General features: G+C 40.7%; 1 protein-coding gene across 1 annotated transcript in view; it reads left to right on the top strand.

The window, feature by feature from the left end:
* The window catches only part of LOC145397543 (immunomodulatory peroxidase-like), a 29,324-nt gene extending 16,317 nt beyond the window's left edge, over positions 1-13,007 (top strand). The window contains exons 13-19 of the mRNA XM_080270613.1: positions 452-599; positions 5,417-5,594; positions 7,379-7,534; positions 8,415-8,524; positions 8,876-8,964; positions 11,811-11,916; positions 12,929-13,007. Coding sequence (XP_080126739.1) covers positions 452-599; positions 5,417-5,594; positions 7,379-7,534; positions 8,415-8,524; positions 8,876-8,964; positions 11,811-11,916; positions 12,929-13,007 — 866 coding nt within the window. The remainder of the gene's footprint in view (positions 1-451; positions 600-5,416; positions 5,595-7,378; positions 7,535-8,414; positions 8,525-8,875; positions 8,965-11,810; positions 11,917-12,928) is intronic.
* Positions 13,008-26,899: the final 13,892 nt, after the last annotated feature.

Genomic DNA, 26,899 nt, shown 5'->3' with positions numbered 1-26,899 from the left:
GGATGGACGGATGGATGGATGGATGGACGAGTGGATGGATGGATGGACGGATGGATGGATGGATGGACTGTGGTAGCATTTTATCAGCTTATTATTAACAACGACCAGCATAAAACAAATGAATGACTCTTTTTTTACAGTACAGTCACTTGCGAAAAAAGAAAGAAAGAACAGGAAAGAAAAAAGTGGACACTGCTTTACCCCAACCACAGAGGAAAGGATAATCTCTATGTAATTACCGGGTACCCCAAACTGATGCCACTCCCCCTACTCTACCGACTGCGACACGACAACCAGAATGACCTGTTCTTGTGTATCTTGAAGGCTGTGTCTTTTGTCGACACCTGTTTATTGGGACTGGAATATATTGTAATTTAAGTACGGTAGTAACAATAAAAAAAAGTACATCTCTTCCCTTTAAAATGTACTTCTCTCCTCCCCCCCCCAACAGGCAAGGAGTACATGGCCCGTATGGGATTACTGCCACTACGCGAAGGCTTCTCTGACACCTATGACCCTACCGTGAACCCCACCGTCTTAAACGAGTTCTCTACGGTAGCCTTCCGATTTGGGCACACTACTGTACAGGGAATGGTGCAGTAAGTATTGGAGAGATGTTTTCCCTGTCTATCTGATCAACTGTCTGTCTACCTATCTATCTGTTTATCTGTCTGTCTGTCGAACAATACCTCTATCTGTTCACCTGTCTGTCTGTCGAACAATACCTCTGTTTATCGATCTATCTTATCTATCTATTCATGTCTATCTTATCTATCTATTCATCTGTCTGTCTGTCTGTCTAACAATACCTCTATCTGTTTGTCTGTCTATCTATCTATCTATTTATCTATTCACCTGTCTGTCTGTCTGTCTATCTAACAATACCTCTGTCCGTCTATCTATCTATTTATCTGTTAACCCGTCTGTCTATCAATACATCTATCTACGGTATTTATATGTCTATCTATTTATCTGTCCATCTGTCTATCAATACCTCCATCTATCTATTTATTTATTAATGCACCTGTCTATCAATACATCTATCTATCTACGTATCTATCTCTTTATCAATTCATCTATCTACCTCTGTATCTATCTCTTTATCAGTACCCCTATAAGGCATATGTTTGTCTGGTGTCTCTATATGTATCTATTAACCTTTTTATCATACCTTTATCTCCCCTCCCCTCCCCCCCACTATCTATCTATCTATCTATCACGCACACAGCATCCTTCTGGGCAATTTAACACCATGTAATTTCAGAGCCTCCAACACTTCAATTTATTCTCCTAATACCACTCATTACCTTCAATTTCACGCACACACACACACACACACACACACACACACACACACACACACACGCTTTTACCAGCATTCACTTCTGCTTGTTTATAAATATATCCCATTGGATCCCAGGGGTGCTGGGCGAGGCATTGCACCGGGAGGGCACTAAGCGTACCGCCCTCCGCCTATCGGCTCATAGTCGCGAAGCTCATAGGTCCCTACCCGGGGGTTCCCTACTTTATAAGGACTTGAAAAATCCCAGTTCTGTCCAATACTCGGGACACTGGGCTCCAATGGGTTATATATATATATATATATATATATATATATATTATATATATATATATATATATATATATATATATGGATGAATGGATGGTTGGACGGATGGATAGACAAACAGACAGTCACATAGATAGACAGACAGAGATAGATAAACATATATACCGATACATACTTACACAGACAGATGGGTTGGTAGATACAAATACCTAAGCTGAATAATATCTTTTAGTTCTCTAGAATAAAATACAGAATTTGTCCCCAGTCTGAAGGGGCCCCTCTCTCTCTCTCTCTCTCTCTCTCTCTCTCTCTCTCTCTCCTACCAGCACCGTCTTTCCTTCCATATTTCTCCTTCTTCCCCAAAAGACAAAGTATCTTTGTTCGTGTTTAATATTGCTGTCACATAAAAATAATTCACGCAACACCTTCCATACTTCTCACAGCTCCTCAGACGACAGAGAGAAGCTACCCTTCCCTCTCATACTATTTCACTGCTTCCTTCACACTGGCACCACGTACAAACACTTCCCATAATACCTCTCATCCTTTTCTCCTACTGTCTTGCTGTTTCTTATCCTCCATGGCTGTAGCTTCATAACCCTCACCATTTTTTTTTTTCTTTTATGTGTTCGACTCTGGGCATAGGCTTCACAGCCTGCTTTCAAGGCCCAGTAGTCCTCCTACGTACCGTACACCTCTGCATGTCACCACTTCGGCGCTAACACCCACCGTCCATACTGAATACATGCTAGGGCTGTCTCATACAGGACTGGTATGGTATTAGCGGGGGTATTTTTACATGTCGGCGGGTCTTCTGGTAGATCAGTAAAGTCTGATTTCTATGAAATTGAAATCCTTAAACTGCTCCCTGCCACAACGGGATTTGAACCCTGGTCCGTTAGGACCGCAGGCCACCTCTCTACCGATTGAGCCACCGCCTCCCCCATATATATATATATATATATATATATATATATATATATATATATATATATATATATATATATATATCTATATATATATATATATATATATATATATAACAAGTGTCGCCAAACTTTTCCTACGTGCTACATCTAGATATTTGTGGTACGGAAGGAAGAGAAAATTTGAGATGATAAGGCGGTATCATTGAAGGAAGCCAATCATTACCTTTGACCACAATGAGAGTGGGTGTGACCGATGAGAGGGCTGAGAGGAAGGCTGCGTGAGAGTGAATGTGAGTGGTGAGAGAGAGAGGGACAAATAGACAGATTGATAAATAGATACAGGTGATACGTAAGAGTGAATGTGAGTGGTGAGAGAGAGGGAAAGACAGACAGACTGATAAATACGGATAATATAGGAGACATATGGACAGGTGTATATAGATTAATAAGAGAGGAGATACATAGATAGACATGGATAGGTAGATAGACACACACACACACACACACACACACACACACACACACACACACACACACACACACACACCTCCATGTGGGAAGGCGGCTTGAACTTGTAGGAGAATGCTATTGAAGAGTTCCAGTCTGCTATTATTTTACACGTCTGAGAGAGAGAGAGAGAGAGAGAGAGAGAGAGAGAGAGAGAGAGAGAGAGAGAGATGCAAGACCATGACGGCCGTAATATAGAGCGTTGCAAAATTCTATGGGAGTAAACCACCCTGTGTCCGAAAAACCTTAAGGTGTGACTGACTAAATGGGCCGCTTCAAGAGATCCTCCCACATAGAGAAACTAGAAGGGCACACAGAGAGCGCATACCTCCACAGCTCCAATAGTATTTACAATTTTCTGGTGCAATTCTTCTTTCCTACCAGACAAATATGTTAAGGTCTCACATAGTCAAATAATTCTACGGTCTCACTTTGCCCTGTTACAGTACCTCAGAGACTGCATGCCTCCTGCAACGCCAATACATATATTTTTTAACATTTATTCCTGAATCCGGATCCGGGTCCACCTCAAAATTTAATCAACTCTTCCTTGACCCACTGTCCACCAATCCACCTCATATCACTAAAATCCAATAATTACTTTTTGAGTTATCTTGTACACAGACACACAGACAGACAGACAAGGGTAAATACAAAACCACAGAGGCAAAAAGCATAATCGGCGTGAAATTATGGGGGACGGAAAATATCGATAAAAGCAGAGAACGTTCAGATAACCTAGCATTACCGTGAATGAGGGAGACTGACTTGGAGTGGCGGTAAGTGGAGACAGGAGTGTATGTATTGATGGTGAAGGGCGAGGGGGGAAAGTGACGAGAAGATGAAGAAGAAGGAGAGGAAGAGGGAGAAGGAGAAGAAGGGGGAGACCAAGAACAGGAATAATAGGGAGAAGATGAGGAAGATGATGATGATGAAAAAGAACAAGAAGAAGAGGAGGAAGAGGAAGATGATGATAATGAAACAAAGACGAAAAAAAGAACGAGAGAGAGAGAGAGAGAGAGAGAGAGGCCGTGGGAAAAGAGAAGAAGCGACAAACAAAATATATTTTAGTGGCTGTGGGGGAGGGTGACGTGGACTGCAAACATCAAGGAGAGAAAACTGATGACGAGACAAAATTGATGATGGAAAGGCCTGGAGGTATTTTTGTCACGGCCACTAAAAAAAAAAAAAAAAAAAAAAAAAAAAAAAAAAAAAAAATGGTTGTTACAATAGACAACTCCGAAATCGCAGTCCTTTAACCTGGCCTTTGGTTCCTTCTTCCTTCCAAAAAAAAAAAAAAATGGCCCAGATTTTCGTCCTATTTCACTTAGTTCAGAGGCGGAAAAAGAGAACGCTGCGGCTCTACACTCTTTCCACAGCACTTCTTCGTGACTAGCTACGGCTCTACACCTTTTTCCACAGCACTTCTTCGTGACTAGCTACGGCTCTACACTCTTTCCATAGCACTTCTTCGTGACTAGCTACGGCTCTACACTCTTTCCACAGCACTTCTTCGTGACTAGCTACGGCTCTACACCTTTTTCCATAGCACTTCTTCGTGACTAGCTACGGCTCTACACTCTTTTCATGGCACTTCTTCGTGACTAGCTATGGCTCTACACCCTTTCCATAGCACTTCTTCGTGACTAGCTACGGCTCTACACCCTTTCCATAACGCTTCTTCGTGACCAGCTATGGCTCTATACCTTTTTCCATAGCACTTCTTCGTGACTAGCAACGACTCTACACCTTTTTCATAGCACTTCTTCGTGACTATAAGGCTCTACATCCTTTTCCACAGCACTTCTTCGTGACTAGTTACGGCTCTACACCCTTTCCATAGCACTTCTTCGTTATTAGCTACAGCTCTACACTCTTTTCATGGCACTTCTTCGTGACTAGCTACGGCTCTACACCCTTTCCTTAGCACTTCTTCGTGACTAGCTACGGCTCTACACCCTTTTCCACGGCACTTCTTCGTGACTAGCATCATATCCTTATTGTGGCAACCCTACCTCACTGTATATACTCTTTTCACCTTAACTTGGTCCAGATTTTCGTCCTTTCGCTGCTTATTTCACGTAGCTCAGTGGTTTTTAGATTCTCTCTCTCTCTCTCTCTCTCTCTCTATCTATCTATCTATCTATCACTCTCTTCCTCCACAGACTTATTAGGCAAGAAACCGAACCACCCTTCTCTCTCTCTTTCTCTCTAACCCCCTCCTCTCTCTCCTCACAGACTTCTAGGCAAGAAAGGTCGCAAAACAGACCGCCTTGAATTCCACAACCACTTCAACAACCCACGCCTCTCTCTCTCTTTCTTTCTTTCTTTCTCTCTCTCTCTCTCTCTCTCTCTCTCTCTCTCTATAACCCCCTCCCTCTCTCTAACCCTCCCCTCTCTCTCCTAACAGACTCCTAGGCAAGAAAGGCCGCAAAACAGACCGCCTTGAACTCCACAACCACTTCAACAACCCACGTCTCATCTACACACCTGGCAAGCTTGACGAGTTCTTGAGAGGCCTGGCAACCCAACCCAGCCAACAGGTGGACAACTTTATCACCTCAGAGCTCACCAACAAGCTTTTTGAGGTTAGTGATGGATGAAGCTTTTTTTTACCACTGTTTTCTCGTCCCTTTGCAGCTTAGTTATTTTGGTCCCTTTGCAGATTACTCAGTGAACGATTAAGCTTTTTTTTACCAGTTTTCTCGTCTTTTTGCAGCTTATTTCGTGTGAGTGATTGATTTTACTCCTGTTTCTTCGTCCCTTTGCAGCTTAGTCAGTGAATGGTTAAGCTTTTTTTTACCAATGTTTTTTTCGTCCCTTTGCAGCTTAGTCAGTGAATGGTTAAGCTTTTTTTTTTACCACTGTTATTTCGTCCTTTCGCAGCTTAGTCAGTGAATGGTTAAGCTTTTTTTTTACCCCTGTTTTTTTCGTCCCTTTGCAGCTTAGTCAGTGAATGGTTAAGCTTTTTTTTTACCCCTGTTTTTTTCGTCCCTTTGCAGCTTAGTCAGTGAATGGTTAAGCTTTTTTTTTACCACTGTTTTTTCGTCCTTGCGCAGCTTATTTCCTTTAGGTGATTGAAAAAGGGAAGAGTAAGGCCTTGATACCCCGGTTTTTTTTCGTCTTTATGCAGCTTATTTCGTGTGAGTCATAGAAAAAGGAACAATTAAGCTTTTTTTTCCACCCCTGTCTTTTCTTCCTTTTGCAGCTTACTTCGTGAGTGATAGAAAATGGGACCAGTAAGCACTTTTATCCCCGTTTATTTCGTCCTTTTGAAGCTTATTTCGTGTGAGTGATAGAAAAAGAAATAATTAAGCTTTTTTTACCACTGTTTTTTTCGTCCCCTTGCAGCTTATTTCGTGTGAGTGATAGAAAATGGGACGAGTAAGCTTTCCCCCCCTCTGTTTATTTCGTCCCTTTGCAGCTTATTTCGTGTAGCTGAGCGATAGAAAAAGACAATGCTTCGGCTCTACATCCTTTCCACAGCACTTATTCGTGACTAACATCGTATTCAATTGTTAATCTATTGCTACAGCTCAGCATTCAGTATGAAGGGATGGCAATTTTAGGCCAAGCTAGACTAACACAGGTATAATCATCATCATCATCATCATCATCAATCATCATCATCATCATCGTCCTCGTCGTCATCATCATCATCATCATCGTCATCAATCATCATCATCATCATCATCATCATCATCAATCATCATCATCATCATCGTCCTCGTCGTCATCATCATCATCATCATCGTCATCATCATCATCACCACCACCCAACGGCAGTTTTGGGCCAGGTAGGAGAGGTAAAATCATCATCATCATCACCATCATCACCTTATGGAAATTTTAAGCCAAGTAAGAGTCAAAGAGGTATAATAATACTAATACTAATACTAATACTAATAATAATAATAATAATAACAACAAACATCCACCTCACCCTACAGACAATAATAATAATAATAATAATAATAATAATAATAATAATAACAATATCCTCCTCACCCTACAGACAGAAGAGGAGCCTTTCAATGGTATGGATCTAATCTCCCTAAATAATAATAATAATAATAATAATAATAATAATAATAAACATCCTCCTCCTACAGACAGAAGAGGAGCCGTTCAATGGTATGGATCTAATCTCCCTAAATAATAATAATAATAATAATAATAATAATAATAATAATAATAAACATCCTCCCCCTACAGACAGAAGAGGAGCCATTCAATGGGATGGATTTAATTTCCCTAAACATACAAAGGGCCAGGGACCACGCCATAAATAATAATAATAAAAATATTACTACTACTACTACTACTACTAATAATAATAATAATAATAATAATGAACATCCTCCTCCTACAGACAGAAGAGGAGCCGTTCAATGGAATGGATTTAATCTCCCTAAACATACAAAGAGCCAGGGATCACGCCATAGCCCCCTACAATGACCTCAGGGCCGCTTGTGGACTACCCAGGGCTAGGGACTTTGGTGACCTGAATGACGTGCTGCCCGGGGAGGTAAGGAGGGAGGAAACTTGGAGGAAACACAAGGGAGAGAGAAGAAAATTGGAGGAAACACAAGGGAGGGAGAGGAAACTTGGAGGAAACACAAGGATGGGATAAAAAACTTGGAGGAAACACAAGGGAGGGAGAGGAAACTTGGAGGAAACACAAGGATGGGATAAAAAACTTGGAGGAAACACAAGGGAGGGAGAGGAAACTTGGAGGAAACACAAGGATGGGATAAAAGACTTGGAGGAAACACACGGGTGGGAGAAGAAACTTGGCGGAAACACAAGGGTGGGAGAAGAAACTTGGAGGAAACACAAGGGTGGGAGAAGAAACTTGGCGGAAACACAAGGGTGGGAGAAGAAACTTGGAGGAAACACAAGGGTGGGAGAAGAAACTTGGGGGAAACACAAGGGTGGGAGAGGAAACTTGGAGGAAACACAAGGGTGGGAGAAGAAACTTGGAGGAAACACAAGGGTGGGAGAGGAAACTTGGAGGAAACACAGGGGTGGGAGAGGAAACTTGGAGGAAACACAAGGGTGGGAGAAGAAATTTGGAGGAAACACAAGGGTGGGAGAAGAAACTTGGGGGAAACACAGGGGTGGGAGAGGAAACTTGGAGGAAACACAAGGGTGGGAGAAGAAACTTGGAGGAAACACAAGGGTGGGAGAGGAAACTTGGAGGAAACACAGGGGTGGGAGAGGAAACTTGGAGGAAACACAAGGGTGGGAGAAGAAATTTGGAGGAAACACAAGGGAAAAAAAAATACATTGGAATTTAAACTATGAATTTAAAGTACTGAATTTAAACACTGGATTTTAAACAGTGAAATTTAAACTAAGGCATTTAAACTATGGACTTTAAACCTCTCTCTCTCTCTCTCTCACAGGTCGTCGCTGCATTACAGAGCGTATACAGGTCAGTGGACGACATAGACCCCTTCGTGGCCGGCATCTCAGAACGACACGTCCCTGGTTCGATCCTGGGACCAACCTTCAGGTAAAACAATCAGAATACAAGCATTCCTTTACCTAGATTTGCACCTGATTTTCCTCCATTTGCAGCTTCATTTTTTTGCAGCTTTACAACTTGATTTTTTTTGCAACTTATTTGTTTTGCAACGAACCTTTCTTGCAACTTATTTTTTTGCAACTTCAACTTTTTGTCACTTAATTTTTTGTAACTTAATTTTTGCAACTTGAACTTCTAGGCTACCTCACATCATCGCAACTTTAGAGATGGTCAGGAATAACGCCGACAACAAAAACAACACGAATAATAATATTAATGATAATAATAATAATAATAATAATAATAATAATAATAGCTCATACTAATAATACTTCACAGGTGTATAATTGCTGACCAGTTCACGCGACTCAAGAGAGGTGACCGCTTCTTCTACGACAACGGCGGATTACCCACTTCCTTCTCGGAGGGTAGGTTACTTTAGCGTTACTCTGCCGTTACTGTCTTTAGCGTTACTACATCGTTACTCTACCATTACTGTTACTCTAGCGTTACTCCATCGCTACTCTACCTTTACTGTTACTCTAGCGTTACTACATCGTTACTCTACCATTACTGTTACTCTAGCGTTACTCCATCGTTACTCTACCATTACTGTTATTCTAGCGTTACTCCATCGTTATTCTTCCATTACTGTTACTCTAGCGTTATTCCATCGTTACTCTACCATTACTGTTACTCCAGCGTTACTCCATCGTTATTCTACCATTACTGTTACTCTAGCGTTACTCCATCGTTACTGTTACCTTGCTCTCTTTATTGCCTACTTACATTATCGTTACTCTTACGTTACTCCCCTAGGTTACTTCAGCGTTACTCTGCCGTTACTCCATCGTTACTCTACCGTTACTGCTACCTTGCTCCTATTATTGCCTGTTTATATTATGGTTACTCTTACGTTACTCCTGCTCAGATGGTACGTTACTCGAGCGTTACCCCTTCGTTACTCTAGCGTTACTCTGCCGTTACTGTTACCTAGCTCTTGTTACTGCCTACTTACATTATCATTATTCTTACGTTACTCCTGCTCAGAAGGTACGTTTTTTTTTTTTTTTTTTTTTTTAAATAACAGAACGGAGGAAGGAAAAACAAATGGAAAAAAAAAAATAATCCATACACCAGATTACTGGTGTCCTCTGTTCATAAAATATCTGTAACAGTTAGACTTGAACAGTTGTAGGTTGAAATTTGGAGGAAAACAACTCTGGGGAAGCGAGTTCCAGAGAGATGCAGTTCGGGGAATGAAAGAATTCTGATAGGCAGAAGTTCTGCAATATGGTTGAGTGACATTCCAGTCATGAGCGCTATCAGATGCCCGTGTAGCACGAGGGAAGGCATGGAGAGGTGGCACCATGGACGCAACTTCGTCTGAGCATTTGCCAAAAAAATATCTGTAAAATAATGCAAGGGAGGCAACATTCCTTCTTACTTGCAGGGGAGGTAGTTTATATGTAATGGCAGGGTTGTTAATGATTCTAACAGCTTTATTCTGAATTTTGTCTAGTTGTCTTAATGCAACCTCTCCACAACCATCCCACAAGGGTGAGCAATATTCAAGCTGAGAGCGCACATGACTCTTATAAATTATAGCCAACTGCTCATCGGCGAAGAAGTTACGGACTCTGTACAATAATCCAGGTTTCTTTGAGGCGGTTTTAGCAAGTGATCTGACATGAGAGGTCCAGCTGAGGGCATTGTTAAGTGAGACCCCAAGAATTTCAATACTTTTGGAGATGGGAATATTAGTAGCACTGAAGGTAATGTACGAATCTGGCAATATCTGTCTATTAGTAAACTGTATATATTTAGTTTTACTAGCATTAAAAGAGACAAGGTTGTTTTGTCCCCATTCACTGATTGTAGATAGATCTTGATTAATGGAGATGGCTGTACTGAGTTGAGAGGTAGAGATATTAGACTTTGTAATTGGATGTCTGAGTGTGAATGAACTATGTAGTGTTGAGTCATCTGCATATGAGTGAATGGGATTGTGAGTGACAGATAAGAGATCATTAATATGAACCAGAAATAGGGTTGGCGCCAGAACTGATCCCTGCGGCACGCCGGCGTTAATTGAGTGGAAATTTGAATATACATCATCTACTTTTACTCTTATTTTCCTGTCACTAAGATAAGAAGAAATCAAAGGAACAAAAGACGTTAGTCCATAGCAAGGGAGTTTGGACAGCAGGGAACGGTGCCATACTCTGTCGAAAGCTTTAGAGATATCAAGAGCTACTGCATGAGTTTCTCCAAAAAGATCAATTGACTGATGAATCGTATGAGTTAAGAGATTGAGTATGTCAATGGTGGATCTTTCGCGGCGAAAACCGTATTGTCTATCACTAATTAAGTTGTTGGATTCAAGATGTTTAACAATATGCTTATTAATTAAAGTTTCAAATACCTTACCAAGAGAAGATGTGACAGCTATTGGTCTGTAATTGGAGGGGTCAGACGAACTTCCTTTCTTCGGAACTGGGTGGATATTGGCTTCTTTCCATGAATTTGGGAATAAAGAAGTACGTATGCATAGTCTGAATAATTTAGCTAGGACAGAGGCAAGTTCAGGGGAACACTTTTTCAAAACAATTGGCGGAATTCCATCTGGGCCTGGAGCTTTGTTGGTAGGTAAATTGTCTAGGATGGATTTTACGAATCTTGTCTGTATTTTAAGTTACCCCTTCGTTACTCTAGCGTTACTCTTACGTTGCTCATGCGTTACTGTTACCTTACTCATGTTACTCCTCTTTACATCTTCGTTACTCTTACGTTACTCCTGCAGCCTGTTCATTTCCCTAGCTTTCTATGTTACTACTGTACGTGTGGTGATGTTACTGGGTCGCTATTTATTTTAACTGAGGAATACACTAGATTTATTGGAGTTAACTTGACCGGATTCCTCTCTCTCTCTCTCCCATTTTTTCACACATCCCTCTCTCAGCATAATCTAATCGGTCCATTGCCTGAAACTCAACGCGCAACAGACGGCGCCACACACCACTCACTCACTCACTCTCTCTCTCTCTCTCTCTCTCTCTCTCTCTCGCTAACATTTTTTCACCTATCCATCTCTCAGCATAATTTAGCCTTTCCACTGCCTGAAGCCCAACGACACTACACGCAGCAGATGGCGTCACACACCACCCTATATTCTCGTCCAATCTCTTTCTCATCCAAGTCACCCTCCTCTCTCCCTCCCCCCCCTCCCTCTCTCTCTCTCTCTCTCTCTCATCCAAGTCACCCTCCTCCACAGCCCAACTCAACGAGATCCGCAAGATGTCATGGGCCAGGATTCTTTGCCTAACGGGAGACAACATTATGTACGTTCAACCCCTGGCCTTCCTTCAGCCTCGTGGATTGTGAGTATCTTGTTTATTTTTTTATTTTTTTGGCTACAGATCACGGCTATTGTGCCAGAACCAGCGTGGACCATAATCATAAAAGATATATACATGAACACGTAAATATATCACAACAGGCCCAAGGCAAACTTTCACTGATGCATCTCACCTTTTTTATTTCTGCCGTTAAGTAAAGCTAATTATTTCAAAGTAAAGCTTATGATCTCACTGTTACTACAGGTCATTAAGAAGTATCTCTAAGTAAAGCTAACTGTCTCTATATTAAGCTAATTCTCTATAAGTAAAGCTAATTCTCTATAAGTAAAGCTATCTCTTAGTAAAGCTAATTATCTATAAGTAAAGCTAATTCTCTGTAAGTAAAGCTAATTCTCTCTCACCCCAGGAACTAGCGAGTGCCATGTGATAGTAAAGCCATTCCTAATATCTCTAAATAAAGCTAACCGTCTCCATATAAAGTTAATTATCTCTAAGTAAAGCTAACTGTCTCTATGTAAAGTTAATTATCTCTAAGTAAAGCTAACTGTCTCTATGTAAAGTTAATTATCTCTAAGTAAAGCTAACTGTCTCTATGTAAAGCTAATTATCTCTAAGTAAAGCTAACTGTCTCTATGTAAAGTTAATTATCTCTAAGTAAAGCTAACTGTCTCTACATAAAGTTAATTATCTCTAAGTAAAGCTAACTGTCTCTATGTAAAGCTAATTATCTCTAAGTAAAGCTAACTGTCTCCATGTAAAGTTAATTATCTCTAAGTAAAGCTAACTGTCTCCATGTAAAGTTAATTATCTCTAAGTAAAGCTAACTGTCTCTATGTAAAGTTAATTATCTCTAAGTAAAGCTGTCTCTATATAAAATTAATTATCTCTCAGTAAAGCTAACTGTCTCTATGTAAAGTTAATTATCTCTAAGTAAAGCTCATTATCTCTAAGTAAAGCTAATTGTCTCTAAGTGCAACTAATTATCTGTACGTAAAACTATCTCTAAGTAAAGCTAATTCTCTCTCCACCCCAGGAACCAGCGAGTGCCATGTGACAGTAAAGCAATTCCTAATATCGACCTTACACCATGGGCATCAGCGAAGGGGAAGTAGGCCACCAAGACAAAGAAGAAACAAAGAAAAAAATAAGACAAGGGGAAGGAAAGCGGCAAAGAAAAGTACAGCGTCAGGAAGAGTAAGAAAAATATTAAGAAGAGAGAGAGAGAGAAGAAAAAACACAGTGAGACCAAGACAAACAAGAAACAAAGAAAAAAATAAGACAAGGGGAAGGAAAGCGACAAAGAAAGTACAGCAAGTCAGGAAGAGAAAGAAAAATATTAAGAAGAAAACGGGTAAAAGCAAAATAAAAACAACACAATGAGAAAGAAAGCTACAAAGAAAAAAGAAAATCACCAAGCCAGGAAGAGAAAGAAAAATATTAGAAAGAGAGAGAGAAATAAAGAAACATTAAAGAGAAAATCAAGAAGAGAAAGATAGTTGAAAGTCAAGAAGAGGAAGAAAGACACTTAAAAAGAAAATAGGAAACAGAGCATATAGAAAACGAAATGCAATAAAAATAATGAACACTTAAAATATATAAATATAGTTATAGTCTCTGCTTAAGCCCACTGCCTTAAAAATAAATAAATAAATTAGTTATGTTATAAAATTCATGAGTTATATAATAGGACGTACAGGGTAACACTTCTGGAACATTTCATTATTATTATTATTATTATTATTATTATCATTACCGTATTATTATTATTATTATTATTATTATTATTACACACACGCAGACTAAGGGGCTAATATAAAATGCATCACTGGCGAAATTTAAAGTCATTTAATTTCAGTGTGCATTATCGCCCGAGATCGAGCCTATTTTTGTACTTATTTCAAAATTAATTAGCATTATTTTAGTGGCATATAATACGTTGCCATGGATACCACAAATTTTTAATAGAAGACAGTTTCAAAATGTAAGATTAGAAGTTTTGACTCCTAGATGACGACGCTTAATTTGTCTCTGGCTAATGTTTAACTAAGGGTTGGATTCTGAAGTGGCTCTGGGTACCTAACACCTCCTCCTAAGCGATTTAGCCTATTCTGGACACTGAATCTGATTCTTTAATATGGCTCTCTGTTATCTTGTTTTTTCTTGGAGGGAACAATTTGCCGTTTTCTGGCCTTTGGTTCCTTCTTCCTTGCATGAAAAAATTATATAAAAAGCACAGAAGACATTGTTAAGGTGTAGTGAAATGTGCAAAATAAATCGCTAAGGAAAAGGTGCCAAGCAGATGCACATGCCACACAGAATATAGTTTCCACTGACGAATTTAGGTATTGTATTTAGACTAACACCAGACGGTTTTAATCAGCTAATGGAAATCACATCTCCCTAGACCCTTTTGGATGCTGGAATTTTCCCCGAATGAAAAGAAATCGTCTGCTTTTAGTCTATATAAATACTCGCTGTACATGAAAGAGTTTACGAAGACTACACTAGCTCAACACCGCCAATTATATTTCATTAGTTAGGCTAGTTATTTAGTATGTACTTTAGGTTATGTGTAGCAAAGATAGAAATAACTAGGTCACCAGGGTCGGAGTCACTAACGTAACCTAATATTCTCGCATATTTTTCATCACATATTTATAGTCATGGTGAAATCTGACTCACCAACAACGCCATACAATTCACTAACATCTTCATACATTTCCCTTAAAATCCTTGTGGATTCATGATCACTTCTACCCCAACAACAATGTCATATAATGTAAAATACTGTATTATTCCTTATTCCCTAGACCAAACCTAACAGCTGCAACAAACATCATATGATACACAGCACAAGACTGCTATAAACATCATGTGATGGATAAAGTACGACTGCTTCACATAGGTCTATCATCACAGAAACCCAATTTAAAATTTACCATAACTGTTACAGAAAGTTTTTACCACAGAAATCTGAAATATGAGTTAAAATCCCAAAAATACCGGTACATAAACAAAACATTTCTAATTTCACCATGAATCCAGCACAAGACAAATTAGATCATCAGTCAACTTCATCTCATGTTAGCTGTTTAGCGACCCCGACCCTTGGGACTATAAAATTCTACATATTAATGAAATCAGCCATTGTGATTCATCTATGAGTGGCCAATTGGACTGTTATCAAGTCTAGCAGTAGGATATATCACCATAAAAATAGTGGTTAGGTTGTAAGTCTAGAATATATTAAGAATTTCAACCCTCACGCAACAATGATGTATTTTTAGCTTATTCTTGCCATCTCCGGATGATTTTATTCATCTCAGGATATACCATTAGCTGGTGGGGTTAGATAAAGCCTTCAATAATCCCTTCACTACTGGAGGTCTATCCTAAGCTGGATAAAATCTGGTGGTCACAAAAATTATATAAAAAAATGTCACTGGTGTGTGGGGTTTGACGTATGCTATATAGTTTTTATTTTTTTCCTTTTTATTAGCATCCCATGAAAAATGAACACACTCTGGGGTATCCTGAAGATGAAATGTGTTATTAAAGTATATATAGGTCTGTTTTGCTTTATCTGCGGTACATGCTTACAGGAAATTATCTGTGTTATCTCTCTGCTTTGCAAATTGCACATGTCCAGAAATTAGAGGCTCCGACATTCACCAATCTATTGAAAATTCACTTATGCTTTTTGTCACAAATAGCTACGGTCAACAAAGGAAGTATGATTTCGTCTTCAAAAAATTTTTGAATAAAAAAATAAAACATGGCAAATCGTTTTCTTTCTCTGTTTTCAAAAGTAAAAGGCAGTATGATTTCGTCCTCAGTATGTAAATAAATATATATATAAATAAAACATAGCAATGCGTCTTGTCCTCGTGTTTCACAGGTAAACATGACGAAACATTCTGCCTTAAATTTTCAAAGGCAAAATTTTTGTAGAGAAGTGTAATGATACTTTTTTGTTGACAATAAGGAAAATTCGCAGCCTCTTTTTTCCCTATATTTACTTTTTTCTATCTTTAACTGCTGCTACAATTTCAACATTTGCTTTTTAAATATACAAATGACATGACAACGCTTACAGGTACTCTAACAATTTTAACTCCCTGAATCTGATAACATATTTTTTTTTTTTTCATTTAACTCCTGCTCCCATCAAATTATTGTAAGCTATTATTGATCTGAAGGGAATTTTCAACTTTTATTTTATTTACGTCATCTATTTTTTTGCCACTCCAACTCAAGACAGATTTCAATAATCCTCTCCACGTTAGTCTTTCTCACTGAATAAAAATGGTCACTGGTTGAAATAAAAAGGCGAAATATAACGCCATCGGACTGAAGGGGTTAGCTAATGTTGTAGTTGATGGTAGTTAGAGATTTATATTATTAAGCTACACACATTGTTGCCCAGGACCAGGGATGTTCTACGTACGATAATTATCGTATTTGTACTATAATTTGGGATGCTTGTACGATGTACGATATCACATTCAAAATATACGATAATTTGTCTATTTCAGCTTCCCTAGATTTTTATATATATATATATATATATATATATATATATATATATATATATATACTGCAGGTTAACAACACTCACTATTCCCGCCACACGGTTCATTGTGCCCACACCCCAGTAACCCACGCTTCCCCTGAGTCACTCACGAAATTCCTTTCCCCTCCCAGTCCCATGGGAGGTCAGGGCCAAGCCCGGCCGACCCCATAAATGTCAAGGACTTAGAAGTTCAAACTTTACTTGGTGCTTGGTAGTGGTCTGGTTCAATGCCCTGGCCAAGCTGTAGTGCTGCTGTACCCACTACCCACTCTGCAACTTTGTATAGGACTTCAGTAAAGTCGTAAGTACAGTTGATATGCTGGTATACATAAAGCTTTGTAGGATATTCTTAATTTCTTACCGGGAAAGATGAGTGTAAGAAAGGCAAAAGTAATGTACCGTCTTAATTACTAGTTTGTATTCACCTAATTGTGATTCTCCTGGATTGACTCAGTCAAGCTCATGATGCCCCGTCTACATTTACCATTTCATCATACTTTCTTTACACACCATCTTGTCTGGTAACTTGTTTTAATTGAAAATTTACCTGTACGATAATTTTAGGGTAATATACGATAATTTTCATGCTACGGTACGATATATTGGGTCTCTGGGCAGAACATCCCTGCCCAGGACACACACACACACACACACACACAGTCCTGTTAAGATACAATTAGGTAAGAACAAACACACACACACACACACACACACACACACACACACACACACACACACACACACACACACATTCCTGTTAAGATACAATTAGGTAAGAACACACACACACACACACATACACACAGTCCTGTTAAGATACAATTAGGTAAGAACACACACACACACACAGTCCTGTTAAGATACAATTAGGTAAGAACACACACACACACACAGTCCTGTTAAGATACAATTAGGTAAGAACACACACACACACACACACACACATTCCTGTTAAGATACAATTAGGTAAGAACACACACACACACACACACACACACACACACACACACACACACACACACACAAAATACAGACACTGAAATATTCCAAGCCACCGAGAAAGCAAACGAAGAACACAGCAAAGTCAAAAAATAATCAAATACAAATCCGTCCTGTTTATTCGTCCAAAATTCCTAAAATGGATGGCCAAAAGTAATTCTATCCCTACTCAGTAACGACTCTTCCTGACATACCAACCTCCCTTATATACTCCTCAGTCTCATTCTTGGTCTACGTCTCCTTCGTCTTTCGCTACTCATACTCTAATGCACACTCAATAAACAAAAGCTATTAAGGGTTGAAAGATTTTTTATATATATATATATTTTGAAGCTGCCAAAATTAAACCAGCATACCCTTAATATAACAACAATGAAGAGCAGATAAAATACCCTACATGATGGAAGTATACCGTATATAAAGTTTGCATTGTACCGTATACTACTGAGATTTTTTTTTTTAATTATATTTTTGAGATTTCCAGCAAAAATCGAGCTTTCTGTTAATATAGAAAATAAAGTGAAACTATAGATATACAGATGTTTTTTCTGCATTTGTTTTTACTATTAAACCAACTACATGTTAACGTAAAATGCGAAAAGAATCTCTTTATACAATTGAAATTATATTATTTTTGAGACTGCAAAGCTTACACCAGCCCAATTAATATATATAGGCAATGAACTGAAATGATATACCGCTGAGAATTACATATTATTTCGATGATGTTATTTGAAATGAGTTTTTATCATTTCAAAATCGATAAGTTTATATAATATTGGTACGATACATAATGCTGCAATTTTTATAGCTACAAAGTTAACATATATAAAACGAAGCCATACACTGTTGAGAGTTTTAATATAGCCTTTAAGTTGATATTTAAACTGAACCGAGAAATGATATACTCTTGGGAGTGTGTATACTGTTTCTATGCTTGCCATGGGAGTGTGTATACTGTTTCTATGCTTGCCATGGGAGTGTGTATACTGTTTCTATGCTTGCCATGGGAGTGTGTATACTGTTTCTATGCTTGCCATGGGAGTGTGTATACTGTTTCTATGCTTGCCATGGAGTGTGTATACTGTTTCTATGCTTGCCATGGGAGGGTGTATACTGTTTCTATGCTTGCCATGGGAGTGTGTATACTGTTTCTATGCTTGCCATGGGAGTGTGTATACTGTTTCTATGCTTGCCATGGGTGTGTATACTGTTTCTATGCTTGCCATGGGAGTGTCCATACTATTTATATGCTTGCCATGGGAGTGTGCATACTATTTCTATGCTTGCCATGGGAGTGTGTATACTGTTTCTATGCTTGCCATGGGAGTGTGTATACTATTTCTATGCTTGCCAATGCTAAAACTACACAAGCCTACTGCCAACACCATCGCTAATAGGGTGTGTATGTAGTGGTGACCTAGCGTGTGTATATAAGTCAATAAAGTGTACCATAAGTGCTGTGATATTACTTATACCTACTTATATTGTTTGGATACACAGACAGGATTGATAAAGATGTATGTAGGCAGAGAGATAGACAGATACGGTAGACAGACAGACAGACAGGTAGATAGATAGATATAAAGACAGCCATACGGACAATAGACTGACACAAAAATAGATGGACATACAGACAGATAGACAGACAGATAGATACGGTAGACAGACAGATAGATAGGTAGATAGACATATACAGACAGACAGACACATAGACAGATTGATAGATAAAGATATACGCAAACGAACAGATACAGAGATGAAAGAAACAACTACCGACAGAGTGAGTGAGTGAGTGAGTGAGTGAGTGAGCAAGAGTGAGTGAATAAGCAAGAGTGAGTGAGTGTGCAAGAGTAAGTGAGTGAGCAAAAGTGAGTGAGTGAGTGAGCAAGAGTGAGTGAGTGAGCAAGAGTGAGTGAGTGAGTAAGAGTGAGTGAGTGAGTAAGAGTGAGTGAGTGAGCAAGAGTGAGTGAGTGAGTAAGAGTGAGTGAGTGAGTAAGAGTGAGTGAGTGAGTAAGAGTGAGTGAGTGAGCAAGAGTGAGTGAGTGAGTAAGAGTGAGTGAGTGAGCAAGAGTGAGTGAGTGAGTAAGAGTGAGTGAGTGAGTAAGAGTGAGTGAATGAGTAAGAGTGAGTGAGTGAGCAAGAGTGAGTGAGTGAGTAAGAGTGAGTGAGTGAGTGAGTAAGAGTGAGTGAGTGAGCAAGAGTGAGTGAGTGAGTAAGAGTGAGTGAGTGAGTAAGAGTGAGTGAGTGAGCAAGAGTGAGTGAGTGAGCAAGAGTGAGTGAGTGAGCAAGAGTGAGTGAATAAGCAAGAGTGAGTGAATAAGCAAGAGTGAGTGAATAAGCAAGAGTGAGTGAGTAAGAGTGAGTGAGTGAGTAAGAGTGAGTGAGTGAGCAAGAGTGAGTGAATAAGCAAGAGTGAGTGAGTAAGAGTGAGTGAGTGGGTAAGAGTGAGTGAGTAAGAGTGAGTGAGTGAGTAAGAGTGAGTGAGTGAGTAAGAGTGAGTGAGTAAGAGTGAGTGAGTGAGCAAGAGTGAGTGAGTGAGCAAGAGTGAGTGAATAAGCAAGAGTGAGTGAATAAGCAAGAGTGAGTGAATAAGCATGAGTGAGTGAGTGAGCAAGAGTGAGTGAATAAGCAAGAGTGAGTGAATAAGCAAGAGTGAGTGAGTGAGCAAGAGTGAATAAGCAAGAGTGAGCGAATAAGCAAGAGTGAGTGAATAAGCAAGAGTGAGTGAATAAGCAAGAGTGAGTGAATAAGCAAGAGTGAGTGAGTGAGCAAGAGTGAGTGAGCAAGAGTGAGTGAATAAGCAAGAGTGAGTGAATAAGCAAGAGTGAGTGAGTGAGCAAGAGTGAGTGAGTGAGTAAGTGAGTGAGTGAGCAAGAGTGAGTGAGTGAGCAAGAGTGAGTGAGTGAGCAAGAGTGAGTGAATAAGCAAGAGTGAGTGAGTGAGTAAGTGAGTGAGTGAGCAAGAGTGAGTGAGTGAGTAAGTGAGTGAGTGAGCAAGAGTGAGTGAGTGAGTAAGTGAGTGAGTGAGCTAGAGTGAGTGAGTGAGCATGAGTGAGTGAGTGAGCAAGAGTGAGTGAATAAGCAAGAGTGAGTGAATAAGCAAGAGTGAGTGAGTGAGCAAGAGTGAGTGAGCAAGAGTGAGTGAATAAGCAAGAGTGAGTGAATAAGCAAGAGTGAGTGAATAAGCAAGAGTGAGTGAGTGAGCATGAGTGAGTGAGTGAGCAAGAGTGAGTGAATAAGCAAGAGTGAGTGAATAAGCAAGAGTGAGTGAGTGAGCAAGAGTGAGTGAGTGAGCAAGAGTGAGTGAGTGAGCAAGAGTGAGAGGGTGAGCAAGAGTGAGTGAGTGTGCAAGAGTGAGTGTGTGTGCAAGAGTAAGTGAGTGAGCAAGAGTGAGTGAGTGAGCAAGAGTGAGAGAGTGAGCGAGAGTGAGTTGGTAAAGTAAGAAACAGCGTTACCACAACAAAATGAATTTAGCCTGGAGTGCAGAAGGTCAATACCGGGTTGGCAACGCTGCTGAGAGAGAGAGAGAGAGAGAGAGAGAGAGAGAGAGAGGGAGGGAGAGAGAGAGAGAGAAAGGTTAACAGGAAGGTTAGCGTTGACAGGTGACGAAAGAGGCTAAAAGAGACAGACAGACAGACAGATAAGCAAAGAAACAATGAAAGAAAAAAGTGAGCAAGTAAGAAAGTGGGCCCGAGAGTGAGAGTAACCCCCTGTTGTAGCGACCATCATATCGTTCCCCAGACAACACCAAACAACACCCACCCCCTCCCCACAAACCCCTTCCTTACGACACTCCATCATCCCCAGTTCCTCTCCAGTCCCTAAACTGGCCGGATCTGCTCTCCTGCTCAGTCTCTACTCTTCACACTCCCATATTTCCAACTCCTATTCAACATTCATTCATTTCCTTATACAATTCCACATTCCGTTCACTTTAACTTGGCAGAGATTTTGTTCTTCTGTAATACGATAATGCTACAGCCCTGCATCTTTCCCACAGCACTTCTTCGTGACTGGCACCCTATTTTAGTGTTAATCTACTCTCAGTGTCTAAGCATAAAGACTGCAATTTTACGCCTGGTTAACGTGAAAGGAGTACAGATGCTGAAGAGGGGCGCCTTTATGTGGTATACCCTCTTCACATTAACATGGCCTACAATTGCCGTCTCTCCATCTTGAGCGCTGAGTTGTATCATTAGCTAAAAACTAGAATATGGTACTAGTCATGAAGAAGTGCAATAGAAAGGATGTCGAGCCACAGTACTGTCTTTTTTCTGCCACTGGGCTACGAGAAATTAGCTGCAAGAGGACAAAACTCTGGGCCAAGTTAAAGTGGAAGGATTATAGAATTGATATTACTGCGAGGTGGGGCTGCCAATTTATACAAACGTCCCCCAGCTCCCTCCCTATCCCCTGAAAGAAGGATGGTGGGGTGCAGGAGGCGAGCAACTTCAGCCTGCAGTCCACTGGGTTCACATTCAGATTAGCTAAAGTTTCAAATAAGTATTGCTACTACTACATCTCTGGAGTATGTGGAGTTACGTGGAGACAGACAGACAAATGAGGAAGTGGAAGAACGTTGTGGTGTTAATGTGGATGTGATGGAAAGAGAAATACAATGAGATGGTCTGGCCACGTGGAGAGAAGAGAAAATGAGAGACTGACAAGGAGTGTATGTGTGTGAGGAGGAGATGGAATGGAGAGACAGACAAATGAGGAAGTGGAAGAACGTTGTGGTGTTAATGTGGATGTGATGGAAAATGTTAGATGTACGAGATAGTCTGGCCACGTAGAGCGAATTGAGAATGAGAGACTGACTGGGAGAGCATGTGTGTGACGTGGAGGGATGGAGTGGAGACAGACAGACAAATGGGGAAGTGAAGGAGTGTTGTGGTGTTATTATGGGTGTGCTAGAAAGTGTTAGAAGTGAGAATCAGAGACTGACAAGAAGTGTATGTGTGAGGTGGAGGGATGGAGTGGAGACAGACAAATGGGGAAGTGAAGGAGTGTTGTGGTGTTAATATGGATGTGCTAGAAAGTGTTAGGAGAAGTACCCTGAGATTACTTGACTACGTGGAGAGAAGGGAAAATGAAAGACTGACCCGGAGAAAGTTAAAATGTTCACCCCCATCCCTTCATTCAGTTTCCTTTTCCTTTAGTTAATTTTTGCTACTATCAGACGGTTTCCTTCAGCCTGGGAAAGACCTGTGGCAGTGGAAAGGTTCATGAAGGCTGTATCTAACCCCTCCAGTTCCAAAAGCCTCTCCTGAGCTGAGTAAAATCGTCTGGAGATGGCATGAAGAAAATGATGAGGTACCGGAGGAGACGGGGTTGATTTTACTCTTTAATATACGTGTCTGTTTCTCCTATTTCTCATTTATGTTGATCTATAACTCTCTCTCTCTCTCTCTCTCTCTCTCTCTCTCTTTCTCTCTCTCTCCTATCTTTGACCATCTCTTGCTCTCCGATCTGTCCATAAATCTAACTCTCTCCTTCTCTAATTCTCACTCACTCTCTCTCTCTAATCATCTCTCCATCTCTCCCCCCATTCTCAGCCGTCTCCCTACATCGCAGTCAAGGAACATTCTCCACATCTCATCGTCTCAGAAGATACCTACAAGATATTTTCAACTGAACTACCTTCGTGTCTTCAGTGTAAGGTAAGTCTATGTCAAGGTGGTACATATATTGCGCCTCCCTTAAGACTATACCCTATTCACTCTAACCTGGCCTAAAATTGCCATCCCTCCATCATGAATGCTGAGTTGTAACAAAAGATTAACACGTACACTCTTTTTACTCTAACTTGGCCTAAAATTGCCATCTCTCCAACTTGAATGCTGAGTTGTAAGAATATGTGTTATTAACACATTTACTCTTTTTACTCTAACTTGGCCTAAAATTGACACTTGAATATGATGCTAGTCACGAAGAAGTGCTGTAGAAAGGAAAGTAGAGTCGTAGTAATGTCCTTTTCCGCCACTGAGCAACGTGAAATATGCTGCAAAAGGACGAAAATCTGGACCAAGTTAAAGTAAAACGAGTATATGCAACAGGTCAACTCTGGAACTGTCTCCCTCTGTCTGTATTTCCTGCTTCCTATGATCTCCAGTCTTTCAAACGCAGTGTGTCCAGGCATCTCGAAATGATCGGATCTTGAATTTGGCTCTCTCTTGTATTTTGTTTTCCTCTTGGAAGGAACAGTTTTGCGGGCTCGTTGCCTTTGGTTCCTTCTTTCTCACATTGAAAAAAAATATATATGGTTCCCCAAAATTTATCATTCTCAGCCCCCCTCTCAAATTTTTCAGTCCCCCCACCTTCAAATATATCACTCTCTGTTCCCCACAAATATTTCTTTCTCTTCCCCCCACAAATTTTTCATGCTTTGCCCCCTCCAGATTTTCATTCTCTGCCCCCCCCAATTTTTTCATTCTCTGTCCCCCCCAAATTTCTCATTCTCTGTCCCCCCCAAATTTCTCATTCTCTGTCCCCTCCCAATTTTTTCATTCTCTGTCCCCTCCCAATTTTTTCATTCTCTGTCCCCTCCCAATTTTTTCATTCTCTGCCCCTCCCAATTTTTTCATTCTCCGCCCCCCCAAATTTTTCATTCTCAGCCCCCCCCAAAAAAAAAAAATCCATTCTCTGCCCCTCCCAATTTTTTCATTCTCTGCCCCCCCCCCCAAATTTTTTCATTTTCTGCCCCCCCAACCTATGATACGTTGCCATCTGTCTCCCATTAACATCTCCATTTAAAAAAGAAAACAAACAACAACATTCGAATTAACAATGAGATAATTATAATAACCCGTCTAGTGATTGAAATATTGGTAGTGGAGATGAATGGTGGTAGCTGTGGTGGTAGTTGTGGTAAGGTGTGGTGGTGGTTGTGGTAGCGTGTGGTGGTAGTTGTGGTGGTGGTTGTGGTAGCATGTGGTGGTAGTTGTGGTAGCGTGTGGTGGGAGTTGTGGTAAGGTGTGGTGGTAGTTGTGGTAAGGTGTGGTGGTGGTTGTGGTAGCGTGTGGTGGTAGTTGTGGTAGGGTGTGGTGGGAGTTGTGGTAGCGTGTGGTGGTAGTTGTAGTAGCGTGTGGTGGTAGTTGTGGTAGGGTGTGGTGGGAGTTGTGGTAGCGTGTGGTGGGAGTTGTGGTAGCGTGTGGTGGGAGTTGTGGTAGCGTGTGGTGGTGGTTGTAGTAGCGTGTGGTGGCACTTGTGGTAGCGTGTGGTGGTAGTTGTGGTAAGGTGTGGTGGTGGTTGTGGTAAGGTGTGGTGGTAGTTGTGGCAGGGTGTGGTGGTAGCTGTGGTGGGGTGTGGTGGTAGTTGTGGTAGCGTGTGGTGGTAGTTGTGGTAGCGTGTGGTGGTAGTTGTGGTAGCGTGTGGTGGTAGTTGTGGTAGCTGTGGTAGGATGTGGTGGTAGTTGTGGTAGGGTGTGGTGGTAGTTGTGGTACGGTGTGGTCGTAATTGTGGTAGGGTGTGGTGGTAGTTGTGACAGCGTGTGGTGGTACCGGTAGTTGTGGTAAGAGGAGGTGGTACTTGTGGTGGGGTGTGGTGGTAGTTGTGGTTGGGTGTGGTGGTAGTTGTGGTAGCGTGTGGTGGTAGTGGTGGTGATAACTATAAACACTGAGACCTACCACGACAACCCCATCAACATTATACACACACATGTACGCACATACCACAATGCACGCACATGAATATACAATACATACCTTCACATTAGAAAACAGGAGCGCGCGCGCACACACACACACACACACACACACACACACACACACACACACACACATACAAAGAATCACAAGAGCCTGAGTGCTTTATAATGGGAACTGACAATACGAGTGTGGTGGTTGTGGTATTCGTTGTGGTTGTGTGGTTGTGGTGGTGGTAGTAATGATGGTTGCAGTTGTAGCTATAGTGGTGGTTGTGGTGGTAGTAATGGTGGTGGTTGTGGTAGGTGTAATAGTGTTAGTGGTGGTAGTGATGGCTGCTGGTAATGGTGGTGACTGTGGTAGTGGTGGTGATTATGGTTGTCCTGCTAGTGGCAGTGGATGTGTGGTAGTGATGGTGGTTGTGGAAATGGTGGTTGTGGTGGTGATTGTAGTGGTAGTATGGTTCTGGCAGTAGCTGCAGTAGTGTAGTGGTGGTAATTGTGGTAAGCAGTAGAGTTGTAGGTGTTATTTTGTGGTAGGGGTGGTAGTTATGGTAGTGTGCTGGTAGTTGTGGTAGTTTGCTGTGGTAGTGGTGGTGGTAGCTGTGGTGATGAATACAAAACATTCCATCTCTCTAGGCAACATACACACACACACACACACACACACACACACACACACACACACACACACACACACACACACTCTCTCTCTCTCTCTCACTCTCTCTCTCTGAAATACAAAGCATTCCATCACTTCAATCACACACACACACACACACACACACACACACACTGAAAATTAAACACTAACTGATTTAGCACGAATCAGAAACTCACAAGAGCAATATTTCTATCTATCAATCTATCTATCTATCAGTATCTATCAATTTGTAGCTACCAACTATGTCTATTTCCTGTCTGTGTAATTTAGTCATTGTATCTATCGCCCTACGGTACTGATGTCTGTCTATCTACCTATCTATCTAGCACCCGTGTCAGTAATTACCTGTTTGTCTGTCCGTCTGACTCACCTATCTATCTATCCATCAACTACCTATCTATCTATGTATTTACACACAGCGTACATACATACATAGGCTACACATACAGTACACAGATAGACAGACTGATAGATACAGATAGATAGACTGAGACAGACAGGTAGATAGACAGACAGACAACGAGAAACACATTATACAAACTTTAATTCGCCAATAGACAGACAGATAGATAGACATAATTAGATTGATTACGGATAGATAGATTGAGACAGACAGAGAGACAGATAGACAACATGAAACATTATATAAACTTTAATAACTGTTAGCCAAGAGATAGATAGATAGACAGATAGATAGACAGACTCATTTACAGCAGCAACATCAATATCTGCCCCAAAAGTCCGAAGTAGGTAGGTTGTGAGGGTGATTTGTGTGTGTACTGTGACGTCAGAAGAGCCATGGCGACCTCACGTACACACACACACACACACACACACACACACACACACACACACACACACACAAGTACCTACATGCAATGGTCATATCTACACACGTTCTGGAAGTCACGCACATTTCTATCGATTTGTACATCTATCTAGCGTATCTCGAACTTCTCTCTCTCTCCACACACACACACACACACACACACACACACACACACACACACACACACACTCACTCACCCACACATACACACACGTACACGCAATATTCAAATCTACACACGCGTTCTGGAAGTCACGCACATTTCTATCGATTTGTACATCTATCTCTCTCTCTC

Source organism: Coenobita brevimanus, chromosome 41, assembly GCF_032717465.1.
Source record: "Coenobita brevimanus isolate Jiangsu-jjx chromosome 41, ASM3271746v2, whole genome shotgun sequence".
Classification (NCBI taxonomy): domain Eukaryota; kingdom Metazoa; phylum Arthropoda; class Malacostraca; order Decapoda; family Coenobitidae; genus Coenobita; species Coenobita brevimanus.
This window is presented reverse-complemented; position numbering and strand designations above follow the sequence as displayed.